At 39.7% G+C, this 21,180-nt stretch overlaps 2 protein-coding genes across 4 annotated transcripts; one reads left to right on the forward strand and one right to left on the reverse strand.

Annotated features, from left to right (window-relative positions):
- Positions 1-454: 454 nt before the first annotated feature.
- fbrs (fibrosin) lies at positions 455-14,308 on the reverse strand. Of its 3 annotated transcripts, none has more exons than XM_063003102.1 (19): positions 13,914-14,308; positions 9,658-10,253; positions 9,270-9,425; positions 9,045-9,077; positions 8,844-8,873; positions 8,708-8,756; positions 7,733-8,072; positions 6,609-6,820; positions 6,245-6,501; positions 6,086-6,130; positions 5,836-5,931; positions 4,548-4,631; positions 4,375-4,413; positions 4,218-4,289; positions 3,957-4,119; positions 3,566-3,646; positions 3,246-3,329; positions 2,929-3,145; positions 455-2,846 (listed from the first exon to the last, which is right to left on the reverse strand). In XM_063003102.1, the coding sequence occupies exons 2-19, from the start codon at positions 9,952-9,954 to the stop codon at positions 1,307-1,309; spliced, it is 3,795 nt and encodes a 1,264-aa protein (XP_062859172.1). In that variant the 5' UTR covers positions 9,955-10,253; positions 13,914-14,308; the 3' UTR covers positions 455-1,306. The 3 variants fall into 3 exon arrangements, with proteins under 3 accessions (XP_062859172.1, XP_062859171.1, XP_062859170.1); XM_063003101.1 differs by having other exon boundaries at positions 4,548-4,616; positions 9,270-9,443; XM_063003100.1 differs by having other exon boundaries at positions 9,270-9,443.
- Positions 14,309-16,232: 1,924 nt separating this feature from the next.
- Positions 16,233-20,874, forward strand: chmp2a (charged multivesicular body protein 2A). Its single transcript, XM_063003103.1, has 6 exons — positions 16,233-16,349; positions 18,194-18,361; positions 18,448-18,627; positions 19,457-19,587; positions 19,670-19,731; positions 19,863-20,874. Exons 2-6 carry the CDS (start codon positions 18,194-18,196, stop codon positions 19,982-19,984), a joined length of 663 nt encoding a protein of 220 aa, XP_062859173.1. The 5' UTR covers positions 16,233-16,349; the 3' UTR covers positions 19,985-20,874.
- The last annotated feature ends 306 nt before the right edge of the window (positions 20,875-21,180 follow it).

Consider the following 21,180-nt stretch of genomic DNA (forward strand, 5'->3'; position numbering starts at 1 on the left):
CTGCATACAACGAAGCAATACACCAACACACATGTAAATAAACAGTCTGTTTAATAATTAATCTTTGTCTTTTCAAGGAGAACATTTTAAAGGTATAAACTTGTATTTGCTCAAATGATTAAGCTAGAATGTTCTGTTCTCAGGAATCCTTTTAATCATGTTTGATTAAAGTCGATGCCCCATAATTATCTGAAATGTGTTTGTGTCTCTGTTGATGTTTGATCACATGGGACTTTCAGTGCCCATCACATTAATTTCTCTATTTATAAATATATTCACCAAGCAACAATGTAAGGGACAGGCATCATGATGGTTACAAACCCACTTCACAGGCATTTACTACCACTAGATTTTAAAAGCAGTTTTACTGTGCCAATTCCTGGATAAAAATAATATATTGTTCTAAGAAGGAGGGGGCACCGATAAGACCTGAAACAATGACATTATAACAAACAACAGTGAATATGTTTATTATATAAGGTAAATAACGTTAACAATAATAATTACAAAAGCAATATCACTATTCTACTGTATTCTGTTCCAGCTCATGTATTGAGTCAGAGTGTAGGAAAATGGGAAGTTTTTTTTCCGTTTAAATCTTAAAATATCAAACAAGATGTACAGTTAATAATATTTTTTTTAAAGATTAAAATAAAATAAATTTGCAAACGTTTCTCTGAACGTTCATGGAAGTTGTGCCTCTGATGACTGACTTGCTGTAGACTGATTTAAGCGCAGAAAGTTGATGTGTTAAGTTCATTTTCCATCAGTGCTGTTTCTTTAGTCTAGTTCACAGACAGAACAGAGCACTAGACAAACAGCAACGCACTACTCGAGACATTCTTGGACCTTGTCACTTCTTCATATGTAGACCTCCAACTTCATAGCAGGAATTTTACAGCCATGAGTTCATAGAGGCTTTATAGATATGTCAACTGGTAATGCAATCTTTTTCTCTAAATACAATTTCGAATCCATCAGCCTGGAGGCAGATCTGCAGGGCTTTCATGTGTATCTCTTCACATGACAGAACATAGCCTTAATTCTTTAAACATCCACAGGCATCTTTGAGATCATTCTAAATATATATCAAAAGTACAGAAGGGTAAAAGTACCTTAAATTGCACCAATATAACCACAGTGGATAAATATACTGAGCAGCCCTGTGAAGTCTTTGCCCTCCACTCTGGTCGTTTGAACGCTCATGTAAGATTCACTGTAGCTTTAGCAGGATGCATGCCCTGCCTAACCGTCCCATTTCTAGGAAGAGCAGTTAACCTTTAAACTACTTCAGCCTTGCCTTGTACTATCTGGATTCTCCATCCTTATGTGTGCTAAATAGGGCCAAATCTCCAGCACCACCAAGCCTGGAACTACGAGGTGGAGTGGCGGACCTAGTCGCAGATGGAATTAGTGGAGGAGGTGCACCTACTGACAAGGGCCCAACTAAACTGGGTGTCTTAGTAAGAATTCCATTGTGAACATGAGAATGTGGATGTGGATGCAAATGGCCAAAGCGGGAATAGAGGCCTGGGTGATGTGGAGAACCAGCGGAGCCTCCATGTGGATGGAGCTGAGAGTGAGACAGTAAGCCCGCATGCAGCTGCTCTAAGTGGGCTGCATGAGATGGGCTAGGCAGGTGTGGTGTAGACAGGTGTGGATGCATTGCACCAAAATATCGCACATCATCCAACAACCCACCTCCAGGAGCACCGATTTGAGGGGGGCGGTCGAACGGATGAGACATTAGGCCAAACTCTGGACGAGTTGCTGAGGCGGAAGCTGAAGAAGTGGAGGTAGGTGCCCCTGGATGATGGGGACCCACTGCAACCGCTGCAACCCTCTCTAGGTATCGGGCATGCTGATGTTGAAGTAGACGGGACAAGTGCGGATCTGAACGCAGCGCAAGATGGGGATCTTGCCGCAGTGCCATGACCTCCCTGTGTTGCTGATGTTGCTGCTGCTGGGCAGCAAGTTCCCTCCAGGGATCCCAGGGGAAGCTGTGAGGAGGCTGGGCGTGACCTTGCGGTGGTGTGTGTGGATGGGCCACAAATCTATCCCCTGGCCCTCCTACAACCAGTCCGGCTGAACTACCAGCTGCACCAAGATAAGCATCAATACGGGAGCGATCCAGGAGAGAAAAATGGTGGTGGGGTGGGTGTGGAGTAGGAGGATGAAGAGGCACAGATGTTGGCGTCAATGAAAGAGTTGAAGAAGGGGTTGAAGGATGGTGTGTGTGGCGACTGTTGGGCGGCTCAAAGCTATGAGGAGGCATGGCTGGGTGTGGTAGAGAAATGGGCACTGGCTCAGGCTCCTCCTTTCTCTCTTCTTTAACCTTTACAGATGGATTAAGCACCCCGGGAAGGAGACTAGTTTGCTTTGAGACTGGAGTCGTGGTCCGATCAGGCTTCTTGACTGAGAGTGAATTGACAGAAGATGAGGAGGAACTTGGACCACTGCTCTCTCTTTGGGTTGAATGGGGGTTTTCTGAGCTGAGCCCATGTGGCTGTCTGGCAAACAAGTCCAGAGGAGAGGATGCTGAGGGGGCTCTTGGAGGAGGAGTTGCAAGGACAGATGACGTGGATGAACGAGGTCTGTCTGGTGCGGAGGAGGTTGATGCTGGCGCCCTGGAAGATAAACCGGAATGTTGCCTCTTCTCTGACTCACGTTCCCGCTCTCTTTCGCGATCACGTTCCCTTTCCCGCTCTCTGTTTTGCCCATCAGACTGACCAGCCACCCCACTCAAGGGGCCCAGACCATTCATGTGGGAACTGGGTGTGTTGCTGCGATGCTTTAGAGCACTGGGAGACATTCGCACAGGCTGACGACCATACAGTAGACTGTCCCTAAGAGGTAACGTATAAAGCATTAAGTATGGAAGCTAAGATAAAAACAAAATTAGAACAGACAAAAATAGCAGTGGCGTACCTGTCTTTTTCATCTTTTATGTGGGTTAATTCTCTTCTCTCCATCTCTTTCATTCGATCACGTTCATCCCTTTTCTCTAGTCCTTTGGCCCATGAGGGCCCTGAGGGGAAAGGAGGAGGGGCAACATGCAAGCGATTCCATGGATCATGTGGGTTCCCTAATGGACCTACTGCATTCGTAGAGGATTCAGCCTTGTGGCCAAACACAGAACTAGCACCTATGAGACAAAAATGGGTCAATACATCAATCGACATGATGAAAATAGCTTTAAACAAGCCATGGTTTTATAAAAAATATATATATTTTTTTTTACTAACCCAGCGAAGGGCTACCAAGTCCCCCGAAGGCACCTGTGCCTAAGGCTCCCAAAGGTGGGAAGGGAGGTGAGCGGCCATATTGATCTGTAATACAAAACATCGAGCATAAGCATTACTGATGCCAACCTAAGATGCTATGACAAAACCTTATCCTACTATGTACACAATTATGAACAACAGGTACAATTCTGTTGGTCAGTTTATTGTTTGAAATCACTCATCAACTGTAATTCCTGACCATTTATCATGAATTAAGACAGTGTTAACATTGGCAAGACTAAAATCAGGCTCGTACTAAGCTCACTTGTCCAATCTCTTACCCAGATGTGTTGCTGGGGTGAGGAAAGAGGAGTGGGGCGTTGATGGAGGAATGAAGGAAGTGGAGGACGGATTGACTCCACCTGAGAAGACACAGGGGTCAACTCAAATACTTTACACCCTTTAATGGAGTACCATTGAGTGTTGAAATTGCATTTGTTTAATAAATGTTTTAAATCCTCTCCATTGCATAAAGTTACTCACAACTTGTCACATATCTGTACAGGACAGAATAGCTTTCCTTCATATATTTAACAATCTGTTAATCAATCCTAGCTAAACATAACTTAAGTAAAGCGATAACGTTTTCTGAAAATATAAACTGCATAAATTCTGTCATTACAGACAAAATGTTTCTGCAGATACACAGCAGTACAAAGAAAAAGCACATACTAGCAGCTGCAAAGAGGCTGCCAGGTCTGGTGAGATCGTGGGTTGGGGGCAGAGGACCCCCAAGTCCTGCGAGGCCACCTATTCCTCCCATACCACCAGGCCCAGGAAGGCGTGGCATCAGGTCGTTACGGAAGTCCAGCTTTTGAGGATCGGCTTGCATTAACTAGAGGGGTTAAAGCATAAAGAGTTTAGCAAATGTCCTGTTATAAAACAATTTCAAACTGGATGGATGGAATAGATGAGAAAAATAAGTGTACAGACCTTAACTTTCTCCTGGTGCCTTAAAATCATCCAGGCCACACGCACATGCATAGCACACCACTTTCCAGGTTTCTGTAGTGTTGTGAGAAAGTTAAAAGTGAATGCTATTCCAAAGAAAACTACACAAAAGAGAAATGTTGACGGACGTTGTACTTACATTACTAACTTTTAGTGATGGGGCGAATGGGTCCGTTATCTGTGAAAGTACAAGGTGATATAATTTCAAGTGCTGTTTAACAATCACTGACTTCAGTTTAATATAATAGATAACATCAAGCACCAAATAAATGAACATGCACAAGACCAAATGTGACAGAGTCATTTCCATACCCTAGGGTCTTTAGGTTGCAAGTGGGGAGGTACAACTCCCAGACGTGCTGTCATATCTGGAGCAGGTCCCTGAAGGGCAACAAGCTGTCAATCACAAGACACTTTTGTAAACCATTACAAATACAGATGCATCAAACAGCATCAATTACCTTTTATACCGAAGGACCTAAAAGAAATGTGTTAGTGGAGAATTTATTTTTCAGGAACATGGGTTACGTTTTACTATACAGACGAGTGACCAATTCAAGAAAACACGTAATGTTTGTAAAATCAGAGCAGCTTTAGAGATTCCAATACACCAAAGATTCTTCATTAACTGGTAAGTGACGAGATAGTAGAACAGCTGTCTAATTTCCTGGCCCTCCTAATCTCTCTCCTTAAAATGAAATCTGATGATTGCAAACACCATAGCAAATCATTTACATAATTTGCATTCTTAAACAACTTGGTGACATCTCGGGCCCTGTAAATCAGGGCACCGTCAGCCTGGACGAGATCGCTAATAACCGAATAAAATGGTTATTTTTTTTTATCATAAAATGCTAGGAATCAGGCCAACAAAATGTTCTCCAAAGCATAACACCAAACGGCTGAACACTGAAGGGATTAAGCATTTAGGCTTATACTGGTTTTCTGGTGTACGCCACACATACATTAGTCCTATTAAAACATTAGCTAAGCAGTCTATGCAAATGAAGCTCCTGTGCGCCTATAATAAACTCCAAGTTTTAAGTTACATGGGAATCTGTCTTACCATTTTTTTTACGCGCTACAGAGAGTGGTGGGATTATATCTGCTTAATTGTATCATGCATTACATCCATTTATTGAAGCATCTGCACTAATATTTTTCCACTAATTTATTCAGGTTTTTGTATGGCTAGAACAAACAGCAGCTATTCTAGATGTGACAAAGAATTGTTTTATAGTTACTGCATTGTGCGCTTGAGTGGTAGAGCGGTATAACAAGCTAGCACAGCACTGCACAATGTTCGAACTCACGAGTTCAAATCTCAACAGAGCGACCAACCAAACACAATTGGCCATGTTTAAGGGAGGGAATGTCTGGCAGGGTCTTTTCCGGCTGCAATATGCAATCTTTGAGACTGGTCTGGGTGGCGGTGGTGGTGGAAGGGCGGGGAGGAGGGTTTTATGGGTGGTGTGACATGGAAACGGCTGCGTGTGAGAATCCAACACGGACAGGTGATAAGAAGAAGTGGAAATGACTAGATTTGGAGATAAAGGGGGAAAATCCAGGGGGTTAACAAGGAAGTGGTTACAATCCCTACCTTGGGTTGAAAGGCTCCTTGCATGGAACTAAATGGTCCAGTAGGTGGAAGTACAGGTTGAATTCCAGCCACAGGCGGAGGATACTGAGGAAAGAACTTAGTGCAAAAATAATACAAGCACAATGTCACTTCACAATTCATTTTTATTATGCCCAAATATATAGTCCAAATATGTGGAAACTGCTGAAACTTTTAGCTTTTAAAAGGTAACTTCCATTTATCCGATAACAAAGATAAACATAAATCTTACTGAGTGTCGGAAGAGTCCATCTATCTTGCCTGTATATTTCTCAAACTAGAAAAGAAATAAAATCATCCATGTCTTAATATTTCTATCAGCATAACTAAAGAAATTGCTTCAAAACAAGAACTGTGGTGAAACAAAGATAAACACTTGCAACCTCCTCACCATTGGGGGAGCTGGAGCCGGTGGGTGCAGGAAGTGTTGGTGCGTGTGAGTGTGCTGGTGCTGATGGTTGTGCTGATGAAACTGGTAGGCCATCGGCGGCATGTTGGTTTGGGCTTGCACTGCCCTGCTGGAACTTCCAGAGCTGGAGGAGGAAACAGTGGCACCAGCTGACGCTGAGCTAGCACTAACTCCGGCACTGCTCCCAGAGGTTCTGCCGTCCCGATCGGCACTTTGAAAGTGTGGGTTCAGCGCCTGATCTGTAAAGCAGAAAAAAAGAAATCCAGAGAATTAAATTATGTTCAAGAAAAGAAAAACAGACACCACCTGAAGAGCTACTACCCAGAAACAGCAGAGCAAAACGTACCTGCAGAGCGAGGGGAAGCCTGCATGAGAGGAGGAGGTGGAGGAAGGCCAGGTGGAGGAGTAAAGAGAGCACCGGGGCTCGGGCGGGAAGAGGGCCGCAGCACCCCTGCTCCAGACGGGCCATGGCTTGCAGACACACTAGTAGAAGGAGTGGGTGGTCGAATCGACGAGGAAGATGCAGACGAAGACGGAGGCTTAACTGAGGTACTGTTCCTGATAAAAGCAAAATGCATGGCACATTTAGAATACACATTAAATCATTGTTTACAGTGCCAACTGACATCTTAAAAAATGTGAGGGAAACCCAACTGACAGGCCCAATAGTGACGCATTAAAATATTAAACAACATTGATTTTTTTTTTTTTAGTAATAAGTCATTAATTCATTTAATAGTCCATTTTCGTTTCCTTTGTGTGTGTGTGTGGGGGGGGGGGAGTTAACTACAAGGGCTCACCTTTTCAGATATGGTTTACAAACATCCCCGCCCCTAAATTTCCATTCAATACCAAGTATCGGATATCGACAATGCTATCCAAGCTATTAGCAATAAAAGTAATGTAAAACATCAAAGGCATATATTCATAGGATGATTTGTGCCTGTTTGAGCTGCCTTGCTGTCTTACTGCCTACATAGGCAGCTGTCAACTAGAGAGGACTCTAATAAGTCATCGACTTATAAGTCAGGCTATTTGAACGCACTACTTAGACAGCGATTCCATCAGTTTTCGCTTACTAAACTAACACAGTTAGCCTTATGCCATTCAAACCAATGGGATAAGGTGGCACAACGCGCTAGCATGTCAACTAACATCTCCCTCCGTGTACCGAAAACGGTAAAATTTCGCTGACAAGCCCGAATTTGCAAATAAATGACACTTCAATGATAATTTTTTTACGTTTGAAAATAACTCTGTTACCGTTTTAAAATAGGCTAAAACTAGGCTAAAAAGCCCGCATATTACATCCATATAACATTCATGTGTGCAGGGTTTGATCTGCTACAGTGTGTGGACAAACAGAGACCTGAGGCTGTGTACCAACATTAAAATCCCACTTTTTTTCTAATCAAGTAGATATATCAAGTATTTAATTAAGCACGCCACTTGCCACAAAACTCTACTGACCTGTTGTTGAGTCCCATGCCATAGACGGTTTGAGTACGGCCAGGGAAGGAGAGGAAAGACTTCGGTTTGTGTTGTGGGGGGCTGTCAAGGCGATGGTGCAGCGAGCCATTCCCGTTTTGCTCGACCAGTGAGGTGGAGACTGAGGCAGAAGAGCGGGGCAACAGGAGAGAGGACGAGGTAGAGGTGGGTTCGGGGTAAGGCAACTCCAGGCTCCTCTCCTGACTGCGCTGCAAGCCAGAGACTCTGGGGGTCACAGCCAGACGGCATGGCCCACTGTTTGATGGCAACAGTGTGCAGCCATTGCTCACAGTAGAGGCCAAACTCACTGGGTTAGACAAAACTAGGAAAAAACGGTACAACCGGTAAGTTTGTACAGAAATAATTCTAAACCAAGCTACACATTTGACTTCTTCTACAAGAGGGCCAACAATAAAACAGCTTTTGCAAAGTAAATATTTCAATGTGTTTTTTAATGCCTACATTCCGAAATAACAGCAAAAACCTGCAAAGGTTATTGTACAAGCATAGGTATTACAAATAAAATGTGTTAAGTGTTTTAAACAGCCTGACAGAAATGTGATGGTTAATTGAACACAGCAAAACAATTAGTAATCAGATTTGTAAAATTGGTATTTAACCAGTAAGCTTGTCTGTTGCTACTATGCTCTCACTGGTGGTGTTTGGTTGAAGAAACACGTCCCTTCCAAAGCTGGACTATTTACGTAGAGCCAAGGAACTTTGCATTTGTTTGCATGTACATTATACAGTTCAGCTTCTGTGAAATGACTGGCTTTTACAGAATTCCTATTTTATACCAGCTCCTACATAATCATCTAAAACTACAAAATAATAAACTGTTCTCATCCAATTCATGTGTTTGTTTAGTGCCAACAATGTATTTTTTGTCAGGCCCTGATTTAAGATAGAGCCTCCCGCACAATGTGTAGGTTTAAGTTTGTAAAGTAGGACACCTACCTTCCCTGGTGCTAACGATGAACGTAGGCTCCATGTCATTGTCTGAGGCCTGAAAATGAAGCAAAAGGACAAAAAAGAAATTAGTGACTAAAATTTAAAACACCCTCAAACGGTCAATGCAAAATGAATTACTAACCTTATCTCCCGACTCACTCTCAGCATCACACTTAAAACAGATGACAGGAAACGAAAGCACATAAAAAACAACATACGTCATGTTAAGGTCATGTTAATAATAAAGCATGACAATACATAGTCAAATACAACACAATGTCTGTACTGAACATAACTACTTTTACAATTTCTAGTAAGAGATATTTTAAATAGGAAAACTTACAATGTAACCTGTCTCCATGAGATTTCCTGAAACCTGTTTTAGAAACCACATTAAGTTAGAATTTATGTCTACAGAACGACACCTATTAATCATAGAGACATCTTTAAATGCCATGAGTCAAGCCTGTCCTACTAGTACTTATTAGCAATAATAAACTCTTGTTCAACAATAATAACAGATCATAAATATAAGAGCAATCTTAGACTGACATTACAGCTGTCTCACCTTAGCGTCTCTCTTTTTCTTGTCATTCCTGCTACTACTGTTGGTATAAGTAGCTGGAGCTCCTTCTTCTGGCTCGGACAGAGGCCCTCCGTTCTCATCCAGTCCCCTCTTTCTTTTGCTTCCTCTCCCCAAAAACATACCAGCTCTCTCCGGCAGCTTTAGAGAACAGTCCATCTTTTAAAATGTACATGCAGTACTAGACATTAGCTATGGTATTACTTAAAACAACCCCACAAACCTAATATGTAATATTAAACTGCTTAAGAACCTAGCCAGCCCAAACTGCACATGAATAAATCAATCAAAGAACAATTTGCGTAAGTAGCGCAGTACTAACAGTGTATGGCACATAACTAAAGTCTGTGTTGTGAAATTGAATGACACAAACCTCCAGGGCCTCCAAGCTAATGAAGCTGGCTATGGCAAATCCATCGATGATATCTTCCTCACACGACACTGATTCTCTCTTCCTCCGGCGTGGAGGTCGGTGCCGGGCACCAGGAAAGACAGGCCGACCTTCTCCACCATTAGCACCAAGAAAAGAGTCTCCTCTACCAAGCTCCTGGTCCGAGCCTGAGGATGGAGATGAGGCCCCAAGGTCTGCTCTCCTGCGCCGCTCTCGGTCACGCTGAGAACGGGAGCGCCGGCTCTGCCTTAACCCTCCGCTTCGACTCGGACCATCCATGTCGAAGCCTGCCGCACACGGTCCCGTACAAAAGGCACTAAAACCTTGGCCCTCTGAGGGACCTTACGTTTGCTGAGAGAAACCAACACTTCCTGCAGTGATGTAGGTACCCCAGTTGAAAGTGGAGTTAAAATTTCTGCTTAGAAATGTGTGGCCATTGAAGATGATGTGGCATCAGAACACTGCTGCCAGATGAGTGTTGAATTGTGGATGTGTTTTCCATAAAACCTGGCTGCAGAACACTTTAGGTTATTTCCTTTGGTGTTATTGTCTTCGTGTCAAGACATTTTGAGTTTTATCTGTGAAAAATAAAAAAAGATTTTACAATGAGCTCACATATATTTAAAAAAACAATATTCAAAGGTAATACATGAGACTGGACACACAATTTGGAGATGATGCCATATTTATTTGTTCCCTGTAGAGAATGTTAACTTTTTTGCTCAGAAAAATCAACAAAACTAAGGTATTCATACTACCAACCTATTAATTCTATTTTTAATGCATTTTACTCAATTCTCCTCCTAATCTAGTCATATTCGATTACCCAGTTGCATTTCACTTCCTCTACTGCTGCAGACTCCCACTCCTGACCAAGGAAGGCTGTGACTACCACGTCAACCCTAACACATGTGCCGACCACTTCTATTCACCTGCATGAGGCGCTGAAGATGTTCGCTCTGGTGTGCTAGTGTGTTTTACTGCTGCACCACACAAGTGCCTAAGAACCTATTACTTCTTCATAATAATGCATGTTTAACAATAATAATTACGTTTAACAAGTCAACCAATGGGTAGATATGGTGCAAACAAGATTTTTTAAATACAGCTTATTTTACCCAAGTACTTAGACTCAAAGTAAGCTCAAACAAATGGTTGGGCAGTCCATTAAAGGGTTAAGTTCATGGGTACCTGCCTCCTAGCCACATCAATTGCAACTGGCTTGACTCACCAGTTCAGAAACGCTGATTGGAAAATGATCAACTTTGATTTGTATTTTTATAAATGCTCACAGAAAAAAGTTGTCACTGTTACTGACACTCAACAACTAAAGTCTTGATTAAAAATATTTCCTCATCAAATAGTCTGTTAAAAAGTCAACAAGGCAAACTGCTCTTAGAAACGTGAATGGATTCCACATGGTTTGACTGCTAGACGTAAATACCTGACCAGCCAAGGTCTGAACATCTGATATTATCATTGTTTACTGTTAAAACAATATGGAAACATTTACTATTTTGATATGTCACACTTTCAGGATGAATAAGCATCACCACATTTACTTTTGCTAGCAAAGCACCAAGAAAACAGTTGCAACATATGACAAACACAACTGACAACTTATCAAAGCACTGACACAACCACTAAATTAAGAGAATATATATACAAAATACATCCTACAAATATCTTTATCCAGAATGGAACACCATTTTCTCTAAAAACATTACCTAAATTCATGTTTTAATGATAGTGGTAAGGAAAGCCAGTTTTTACACACATTACCTGTGCATGATATGAGTAATGCAGTTACAGTACTGCTACAGCTTGAACACTTTACACAGTAAGTTTACTGTACTCTGTTGAGCGCAGTGTTCAGCGCGCAGAAACAAAACAGTCCTGATGCCTAATTTTTAGACACCATGCCGTGTCAGAGATGCTTTTGGGACACACTGCTCACATGTGCCGTGTTAAGCTGTCACTTTGTCAGCACGCACAAAAAAAAAATTTCAATTACAATATACATCATTTATAGACTCATCGCACCATTCAGTGGCCCTTTGAGCCTGTGGCATTATCTTCCTGGAAGAGAACACTCCCAGAAGAAAAGAAATGATTATTTTATTAAATATTGATGCACCTGGCAAGTCAACTATGGCCAACTACTTAAAAAGTAAGATTCAGTAGGAACTTCCATCAGGTTTGGATCCCAAGTGGCACAGATATCAACATTTTGCACACAGTCACATACTGATTTGCTACATATGCTTAAAAAAGCTTGTAAAAAAATTTAACAAGCACTCTAACTTCAAATATAAGAGTTTCTTGTCATCAATACTGATTAACAGCACCTAGTGAAACTTAAGTTTAAAAGAACGTAAACTAAATTTTGTCTTCCTCGCCTTTTGGATTAGCCATAATAAAACATGTCCATGCACCTTTAGTAGATATCAGCAGCTCAGATCACATGCTTTTGCTGTGTAGCAACACATTATCATAGTCTATGGATGTCCCTTACTGACACCAAGTATCCATCCTGAGATACCAGTAGTTTAAAATTAATTGACCAGTATGGGCTCAGGCTTTCCATACTGGTCAATGTGATTCACGGGCACACTTTATCCATAGGATTAATATTCACATAACAGAGACCATTCAACTAACCATGAGAGTCAAACAGTTTTCAAGCTTTTACCATCACGCTTTGACATGGTGCCTGGCTTGCATGAAGTCGGTTTGTTTTGTTATTGTGAGGATGTGAGTATTCGATACATATTAACTAATATTTTTATTTATAAAGAATATTCATGCATTAATGTTTATATTATTTATTAATGCATGCCTGTGCTGTATCTTTAATTATTAATAATAATTAGCAACAACCCAGTCATGTGCATTTAATCATGTAGAGATTTTAAGAGATCAACTTGACTGGTACTTAGAACATGACATTCAATCATTTGAGCTCGGGTTAGGGTCACAGTGGGTTACTAGGTACAATCAGGGGTACACCCAAGACAGGGCATCAATCACATTTATGGAGTCATTTACTAACATCTAAAGGTAATGTGGAGCTGCCAATCCTTCACTTGTTTGTTTTTGATAGAAGAATGGGAGGAAAAACTGAAGTACTCAGGGGAAATCCAAAAACATGGTAAACACCTTAAAATCAGTTTACAGTTAACTTTACATATATTTCCAGGGACTCTTCTCTCTATGAGGACACATAGACACAACGGTTTAAAATGCTGTATTGCCCAGCTTAAGTGTTTAATGTTAAAATTGTGTAAATGGCCTTGCTTTTGCTTGCTTAGTTAACATGTACAATCCATGTAAATGTAAAGTATAAAAAAAAACCTCAACAATCTGGTGATATTTCTTCAGTACTGCAAAATTATTTTAGGATTCTGAATAGAATATATGACTAAATAGTGCATGTTGATTAATTAAAATGACAGCTTCGTTACAGCAACATGAACATCCATTTTAGTGCAACTGTTTAGAAAGTAAAAGAAATGAACTAACGCGGAGCTTTCTTTGTATTTAAAACGAACTAAGAAACAAAAAAAGTCCAAGTTATCCGTAAATTACGTGACTACTTTTAAAAACAATGACCAAATCTAAACAGTTTACTGGCCTATTGCGAGCTAAACTAAATACATTAATGACGGTAAGGTAATTACCATATCGCTAGCTCGCTGCACATCTCGACAATATCCAGTGTATACATCACTAATACACACTAATACCGTCTTGCTCCTCAGTGTCTCATTCTGACACACACCATTCAAAAACACACTCACAAATTCGACAACCCGACCGTGTCTATTTCACACAAAACATGCTGCAAAACTGCTGGGTAGCAGGTCAATAAATGTTAGCTATTTGCTATAGGTGCTAGTTCAGGTTGTTTGCTAACCAACTACATAACACATTCACACTAAAACGATGACACACAAATAACGAGTAGCTTAAACATATTAACACCTCGTTTACAAACCCAAAATACAAATCCTTACAAGCATTTTACATCGAAGCAGCTGGTAGAGCAAAAAGTAAAAAAAAAAACACAAGTAATCAGGGCTGAGCTAACAGCGCTAGCAATCTATTGACGAGTAAAAGAGATGAATCAATCTGAGCCACTACGAAAAATCGCTTTACTTTACCGAGCATTTTCCAACCACCTTTACTGTATTTACAGAACTACTGAAATGACAGAAAATCATTCAAACATCACCCACCGATTGAATCTGTCCGATATGTGTGATTGGTTTCTCCTTCTTTCTGCTCGGGCTCCATTAGACGACAGTAGCGAAGGCCGCGCAGCCCCGGGCTCTAGTTACACGCACATGCAGGTTGAGCAGCAGCGCCTCTAAAGCAGGCCGGCCGCCTCCTCCTTCTCCTCCCGCGGCCCACTGTCTAATCCACTCAGTCCGGGAAACTTCACCGATCAACCTGCTCCCGTAACTCAGATATGGCTCTCTCTCGCATGTAGACTTCAAAGGAATTCATAAAACGTTGAACTGAACACCGATCGTCAAAATCAGCCGTGTGTGTATTTTATGTTATGTGAGACGCTGGCAGTGAGCTGAGTGCTGGGTGGATGAGGCTCCAGTCAAACTGCATTGTGTGCCTCAGTCGATTTTTTTTCCTCTCTGATTCACACACGGCAGCGTAACACCAATGCCAAGGCACTACTGCCTCCCAAAGGTGTAAGACTCAGGAACTGATCCTCCACAGCACCACTAACTAAAGAGTTATAACACAAATTACAATAATACAAACAAGCATAAAATTCTTCATTTATTAATGTTTACTATTAACTAACATTCTGGTCAGGGACGCGGTAGGACAGGTACCAACACACTGGGCGCAAGGCACATTAAACTTTCTTATACTTTGGGTCAAACAAGAGGTGAGACAAGGTGTGAACTCGAAGAAAACGACCTTATGCCAGCCCCATCGGGGTGGGATGACATCCCTGACAGTGGCTCTAGTCAATCACAGGCCATTACACAGTTACATTTATATTTTTAGAATTTAGCAGATGCTTTTATCCACAGCAACAGTATAAAGTCTAAGCGATTGAGGGTTAAGGGCCTTGCTCAAGGGCCCAACAGTGGCAACCTGGCAAAGCAACCTTTCAATTACTAGTCCAGTACCTAGTATGAAACCTGGCAGTTGTTTCATACCAACATACCAAATTCGAAAGAAACAGAAGGCTGGAAGATCAAATCAAGTTACCTTTAGTAATACAGATTATCTATTTTGATACCAACAGATTGTACCCGTTAAAATGCAATGTGGCACTACTCTGTTCCTTCCAAATGCACAAAAATAAAGATTTACCAACTACTAATGTTGCTGATTGTTGATGTAGTTATTATCATCTCTTTGACTAGTCACTGGAATGGAAGGGAATTAACAATAATGCACACCAAATTTTAAAACTTACAAATAAATAAGTACATCTGTCAACTCTCATTGATGCAAAGTTGATTCAAAACTTTGCCAAAATTATTGCTAAACATTGGTGACTGTGCAGGTTTCAAGCCAGATCCATGAGGTGTATTTGCAGCTCACCATGTAGGTCAGTTACATGACAAGCATTTTTATCCAGTTTTTATACATATATTTTTTCAATAAGCATCCAAATAAAATTAAAAAAACAACACATTTTGTTACACGTTACATACTGTATATGCACAATATACAGTATATACACAAAAAGTAAGCATACATGTAATTTATGTATACCATTATTATTCTGAATAAAGGAGGTTAATGTGATTTTTTGAGTGAAACCATTTAACATGACATGCAGTAAAATATTAAAAGCATCCAAATGAAATACATTTTGTACGAAAAAATAAATAAATAAATATAACAACACTGCTCCTTTAATTTCCTCAAATATTTAAGAAGAATGACTTTATTTGTCATATATACATCTACAGGTGTACAGTACAACACAATTCTTTCTTTGCATGTCCCAGCTTGTTTGAAAGCTGGGGTCAAAGTGCAGGGTCAGTCATCGTACGGCGCCCCTGGAGCAATGAGGGTTAAGTCCCTTGCTCAAGGACCCAACAGTGGCTGCATGGCAGGGCTGGGATTCGAACTCTCAACCTTTCAGTTGATAGCTCAAAGCTCTTCTTACTAGGCTACTAGAAAATAGTGGGTAGGGTAATGAAGAAGACCCAAAGTGACTTTTGTGGTGAAGTAACAAGACCATTCCAGACTTGCACTGTGGCACTGCATTCACTGTGACCTGTCACTGTCCAATAAGATAAGATTAAGCAAAAAGTCTACAGAGATTTGCCAATATTCCTGGCAGGTGATCTTAAATCCCACCCAGAATAAATGTATTAACACATTAACACATGCATCAATACATTTCAACGATATAAAATGTACATTTTACGTAGTTACAAAATGTAAACGGGCGGCACAACCATTTTAACTGAATTTTAATGATCTTAATTTGCCAGTTAACAGATTGAATAGAAATGATCCAACAGGCGCGTTGACGACCGATGACGTCATGAGAAAGCTAGAGACACGGAAGTGGAAAAAGGAAAACAAACGAGCAGTTACTCGGAGTTTGTGGATAGACGGTGGAAGCGCTGCGTGGCTCGACTGTTTCAGTTGTTTTACTACACATTTAAAGAAAAATTAAGGTAAACCTTAAAGTTTCATGCTTTCGAACTATTTCATCTAATGAACTAGGTAAATGTTATTAGTTAAGCCTAGCTAGCTGTGCTGTTAGCTGCTAGTTCACTTCTGACTCTTGTTGCTAAATGACGATAGCTAACTGGTTTGTCCAAACAGTCGGACCTTTAATCTCTAATTTTATAGGAGCTTAGGAAGCCTATATGTCATTATAGTGTCCTTTTAGCTTTACATAAAAGTACTACCTAACCATAGTCGCATAGTTTAATATTTACAGTTTATTACACTTTATATTACAGTATAAGTGCACACACGTTTAAAACTTTCAGTGGCATTATAGTATTTTAACTGTTAACATTTATTTAAAGGCGTTCTTTAAAACTGTGCTCGTGTTGTCTACACATTTGTTAGACATCTATATTTAGCTACACATCTACACACAATAGTGGATCTAATAGGAGTTCTCTGCTTTAAGGTGTGTTTCTTTTTAATCATGATGTCAGAACTGCAAACGCTCATCTGAGTCACTGCTCATTCAGTCCTGGTTATCATGTGATCACCCAAAAACAGTCATTTATATCTCACCCCTAACTGATATCAAGTAGAATAAAATCTAAAGTGTCCATATTTTTAATGCCACAAATCCTATGAATATGCTCATAACGAAAATCACCATATCGTTTATTTTTGATTAGATTATTCAGTGCAGTTAACCATGTCAAATCACAGTGTAATCATTTTTTAGTCATTTTTAGTCAAGGCTTTTGAACTACAAAGTATTTGTAACTATAATTAAATATTATTTCTATCATTTCACCTAAATAATAAATAAATACAACTTTGTCTTTAGTTGCATCTCTCAGCTACAAAGACAGATGCTCCCCAAACCTTATTTTCCTCATAGATAAAATGTGTACATTTTCATTGAACATTAAAAAATGCTAGTTGACAGTAGTTAAATTGCTCTATTAATATCACAAAATGCTAAACTGGCCTCAAATATTGGTATCTAGCTAACCTGAGTGAGAAGTAAGATTGACTGTAAGCTCATCAGTTTAAACTTGTGGTCTTGCTAGGGTGTTTTTAAATTGTCATTTTGGCCTGAAAATGAAGTTTATGTGACATATTCTATTAAACTTAAAATAGAAACAGAAAGATGTTTCACCTTACATTTATACCAACAGGAGAATTCAGTGTAATAGTTTTAATTAATTTAAATTTTGGCATTTACCTTTAAGCATGCAAGGAAACAAAGACAGAGTAAAGCTTTACTTATTTATAACTTGCATATTGGTCAAATATGTAATGGATCTGAATGTACACAATGCAGTGTAATTACATATTGGCAAATATTTTTAATAAATGATTTTCTTTTATTGTGGTAAGAAAAATAACACAAAGTGCATTTGTATTTTTGTAATGATCTTTTTTAATATTTGGCTACCATGAGTGTCGTGCTCTTGGATAAAAAAATACTTTTGCATTCGAGGCACATTATCTTTCCACCTAAGGCCTGTAAATTTCTTTAAGTACATGTAGCTTTTTAAATTACTGGCTAAAGATTAAAATATCTAATGATGGTAGCTTTTTAAGTAACTGGCTAAAGTAAGGATCCAGGAATCAATAGGTTACTTATTAAAGTATTGGCATGTACAGTGTTTACATTGTTCATGTTGATAAATTACTGTTCTTCATACAGTGCATGCATTATGATACTATCAGGCTAATAATATGAGCTTTTTAAGTCAACAGGAAACTCTGTTCAATAAAAATTGTTTGTATAACAAATCTAGTTTAGTCAAATCAAAAATCTGATCAGTTGTGACAGTTCTGAATTTTAATTCATCTTTAGATGGAGTTCTTATTTGGGCGAAGAAAGACCCCGGAGGAGATGCTGAAACAGAACCAGAGAGCACTAAACCGAGCCATGAGAGAGTTAGACAGAGAACGCCAAAGGATGGAACAGCAGGAAAAGAAAATCATAGCTGACATTAAGAAAATGGCCAAACAAGGACAGATGGTAACATTATGTCTATGAGATTGCATCTTCACATCATAAATATAAACCCTGAGCTGAGATATACTGTAACATTTTTATGGTTTTAGGATGCTGTTAAGATTATGGCTAAGGACTTGGTTCGCACCAGGCGATACGTAAAGAAGTTCATCATGATGAGGGCCAACATCCAAGCAGTCAGTCTCAAAATCCAGACCCTTAAATCCAACAACAGCATGGCACAGGCAATGAAGGGTGTCACCAAAGCCATGGCCACAATGAACAGACAGGTTCGTTAATCTAATGTACTTTTAGTAAATATTTACCAGACCCTAATTTTCACTTATAATTGCAGCATGCTTTTTCCAAATAGGATACATTTGAAAGCAGAGTAGTAATTCAACACAGCACTAGAGCTGTGGGAAATATGTGTATTAGTGGGGTGTAGGTGCACTGGAGGTAACAAACTTTAGCAGAGCTTCTGCACTCTCAGTGCTGGTGTTTGCAGTCCCACTCTTAAATCATCCATCAGATCTTTTCATTTGCAGGGGCCTGAGTAATTTAAATATTATAAACATTCAAAGGGATGCTTACATGCTATAATTTATTGTGTGCATGTATATATATGTAAAACATGAGTAACATGTTCATTACTTACCTTTGCATGTACAAGCTTAATTAATCACAGTTTTTGCATACAGTTTTGATAAATTAATAAGTAGGAACTAAAATTGAGTTTTAAAAACATTTTAAGGTTTTCATTACTGGGTGCTCTAGCACACCACTGCCAAGTGTTTGAACTCACAAGTTTGAATCTCTGCAGAGCCACCAACCTGGTCGGGTGTCCACACAAACACAATTGACCATATTTGAGGTAGGGAAGGTTGGACAGGGTCTCTTCCCTTGGCCCCTACAATATGTGATTTCTGGGAATGGTTCGGGTGCTTGAGGGGTGGGGGGTGGACATAGTGTTTAGCTTGGCTTTCAATACGCAGTATGGCTCTGTATGGCCCACCACTAAGTAGCGACCACTTGGAAATGATTAGATTACATGATAAAGGGGAGAAACAAAAGATATTCATTACCTAATGAATTTACTGAAAACGTTATTTTAAACAGCTGAAGCTGCCACAAATTCAGAAGATCATGATGGAGTTTGAGCGACAGAGTGAAATTATGGACATGAAAGAAGAAATGATGAACGATGCGATTGATGATGCAATGGGAGATGAGGATGATGAGGAGGAAAGGTAGGAGGAAAAAATCCTAGCACAGAAATGTGAATTTGTGTATGTAGACTGGAATTTAACATGCATTTGTTTTTGTTTGTAGTGATGCTGTGGTTTCCCAAGTGCTAGATGAGCTGGGCCTTAACCTTTCAGATGAACTTTCAAGTATGAAATCTTAATAATATAACAATTGTTAATACAGCTGACAATGCATTATTATGCATGTTATTATTATATCTTTGTCAAGATGGGCATTGTTGAAAATTATTTTAAAATCTTTTTATGTTTTAAAACAGCTCTGCCATCAACCGGGGGAAACCTTTCAGTCGCCACAGGAAAGAAAGCTGAGCCACAGCCCACTCTGGCAGATGCGGATGCTGACCTGGAGGAAAGACTAAATAACCTTAGAAGAGACTAAGGCAGACAGCACTTTAGGTTAATGCTTCAGTACAGAATGTGTTCAGTAAGCTTACTTAAATGATAAGAGATTAAAAGCAGAGAATAGAGGAACGCTGCAGTATTTTGATGCAGTGTATGAGGGTTTTTTTCATAAGGTATTCTTATGTTAATGTTTGTATTTTTTTTTCCTACTGCATATGTGCTGTGCATTGTTATATTACCAAACAAATGCTCCAAACAAAGATGTTTGTTCTTCAAACAGATCCTGTTTTGATAAGAAAATCTCAAAGCCCACTGCCTTGCTGAGAATAGCTGGAAGCTGGAATAAACACTAAATAGTACCCAAACAAAAAAGGATTGGTTCATTTTATTAAATACGAACTTTAATTCCAGAAAAGCTAGCACAGTAAGTGAAAAGAATTGGTTGGTAAATCCACTTTAACTTGTATTTAACTTAAACCTTACAAAGACAATACATAAACACTTCAGAAAATAATGCCTGCAACAAAAAGGTTTTGATGCTCCTTTGATTACATCACTGCACCACTGTCAGTAAACAATGCTAGTTGCTGCATCCACAAATGCAGGTGAAAACTGTCCTATGCAGAAGTCAACAACATCCAAAAATACTGCCGGTCTCTCTGGGCTTGAACACACCTTATACAGACTGCACAGTGGAAGCGTGTCTTTGTCTGACAAGTCCACTTCTCTGATCGTGTATGGCAATAATAAAACATATCTGCTTATATTAGAGTAACATAGCTGGTGTTAGGATGGCTTGTCCGCAGCCCAGATAGAAAATGTGTGAAGCATTATTAAGCATAAAATCCCACAACAACGGCTCTGAATGGCAGTACAGCTGACTTGCCTAATGGAAGAATGACAATAAAGTTTGCTTTTTAAACTGGACCAGCTGCTGTCTTCAATCCCCACGAGAAAGGTGATGGAACATAGTGGTAAATATACTCCTGTTTTACATGTTCCAGACATGAACACTGGAATTAGTGTATATTTCAGAATTAAAACAAATATGTTGAAAACAATATGTTTTGTACTGTTTTTAACATAATACTGGTTAATGCGAATGAGCAAATCATTGCTTTTTTTATTCTCATTACACCCTCTCACTGATCTGTAGATCTTGCAAACACAGTGGTTCATATACTAATCATAATGTGTAACATTTGGCCTGGTGCCTGGTCCAGACATGGAATT

This window comes from Trichomycterus rosablanca, chromosome 10 (genome assembly GCF_030014385.1).
Source record: "Trichomycterus rosablanca isolate fTriRos1 chromosome 10, fTriRos1.hap1, whole genome shotgun sequence".
NCBI classification, from domain to species: domain Eukaryota; kingdom Metazoa; phylum Chordata; class Actinopteri; order Siluriformes; family Trichomycteridae; genus Trichomycterus; species Trichomycterus rosablanca.

Excerpts from the sequence above, each read along its gene's own strand:
- fbrs (XM_063003100.1), bottom strand. The coding sequence starts at position 9,954 with ATGGATGGTCCGAGTCGAAGCGGAGGGTTAAGGCAGAGCCGGCGCTCC. Across the intron at positions 8,073-8,707 it reads CATCGTTAGCACCAGGGAAG|TTTTGTCTAACCCAGTGAGT; the intron begins GTAGGTGTCCTA and ends GTTTTTTCCTAG. Across the intron at positions 6,502-6,608 it reads GGCTTCCCCTCGCTCTGCAG|ATCAGGCGCTGAACCCACAC; the intron begins GTACGTTTTGCT and ends TCTGCTTTACAG.
- chmp2a (XM_063003103.1), top strand. The coding sequence starts at position 18,194 with ATGGAGTTCTTATTTGGGCGAAGAAAGACCCCGGAGGAGATGCTGAAA. Across the intron at positions 18,362-18,447 it reads TGGCCAAACAAGGACAGATG|GATGCTGTTAAGATTATGGC; the intron begins GTAACATTATGT and ends TTATGGTTTTAG. Across the intron at positions 19,588-19,669 it reads GAGGATGATGAGGAGGAAAG|TGATGCTGTGGTTTCCCAAG; the intron begins GTAGGAGGAAAA and ends TTTTGTTTGTAG.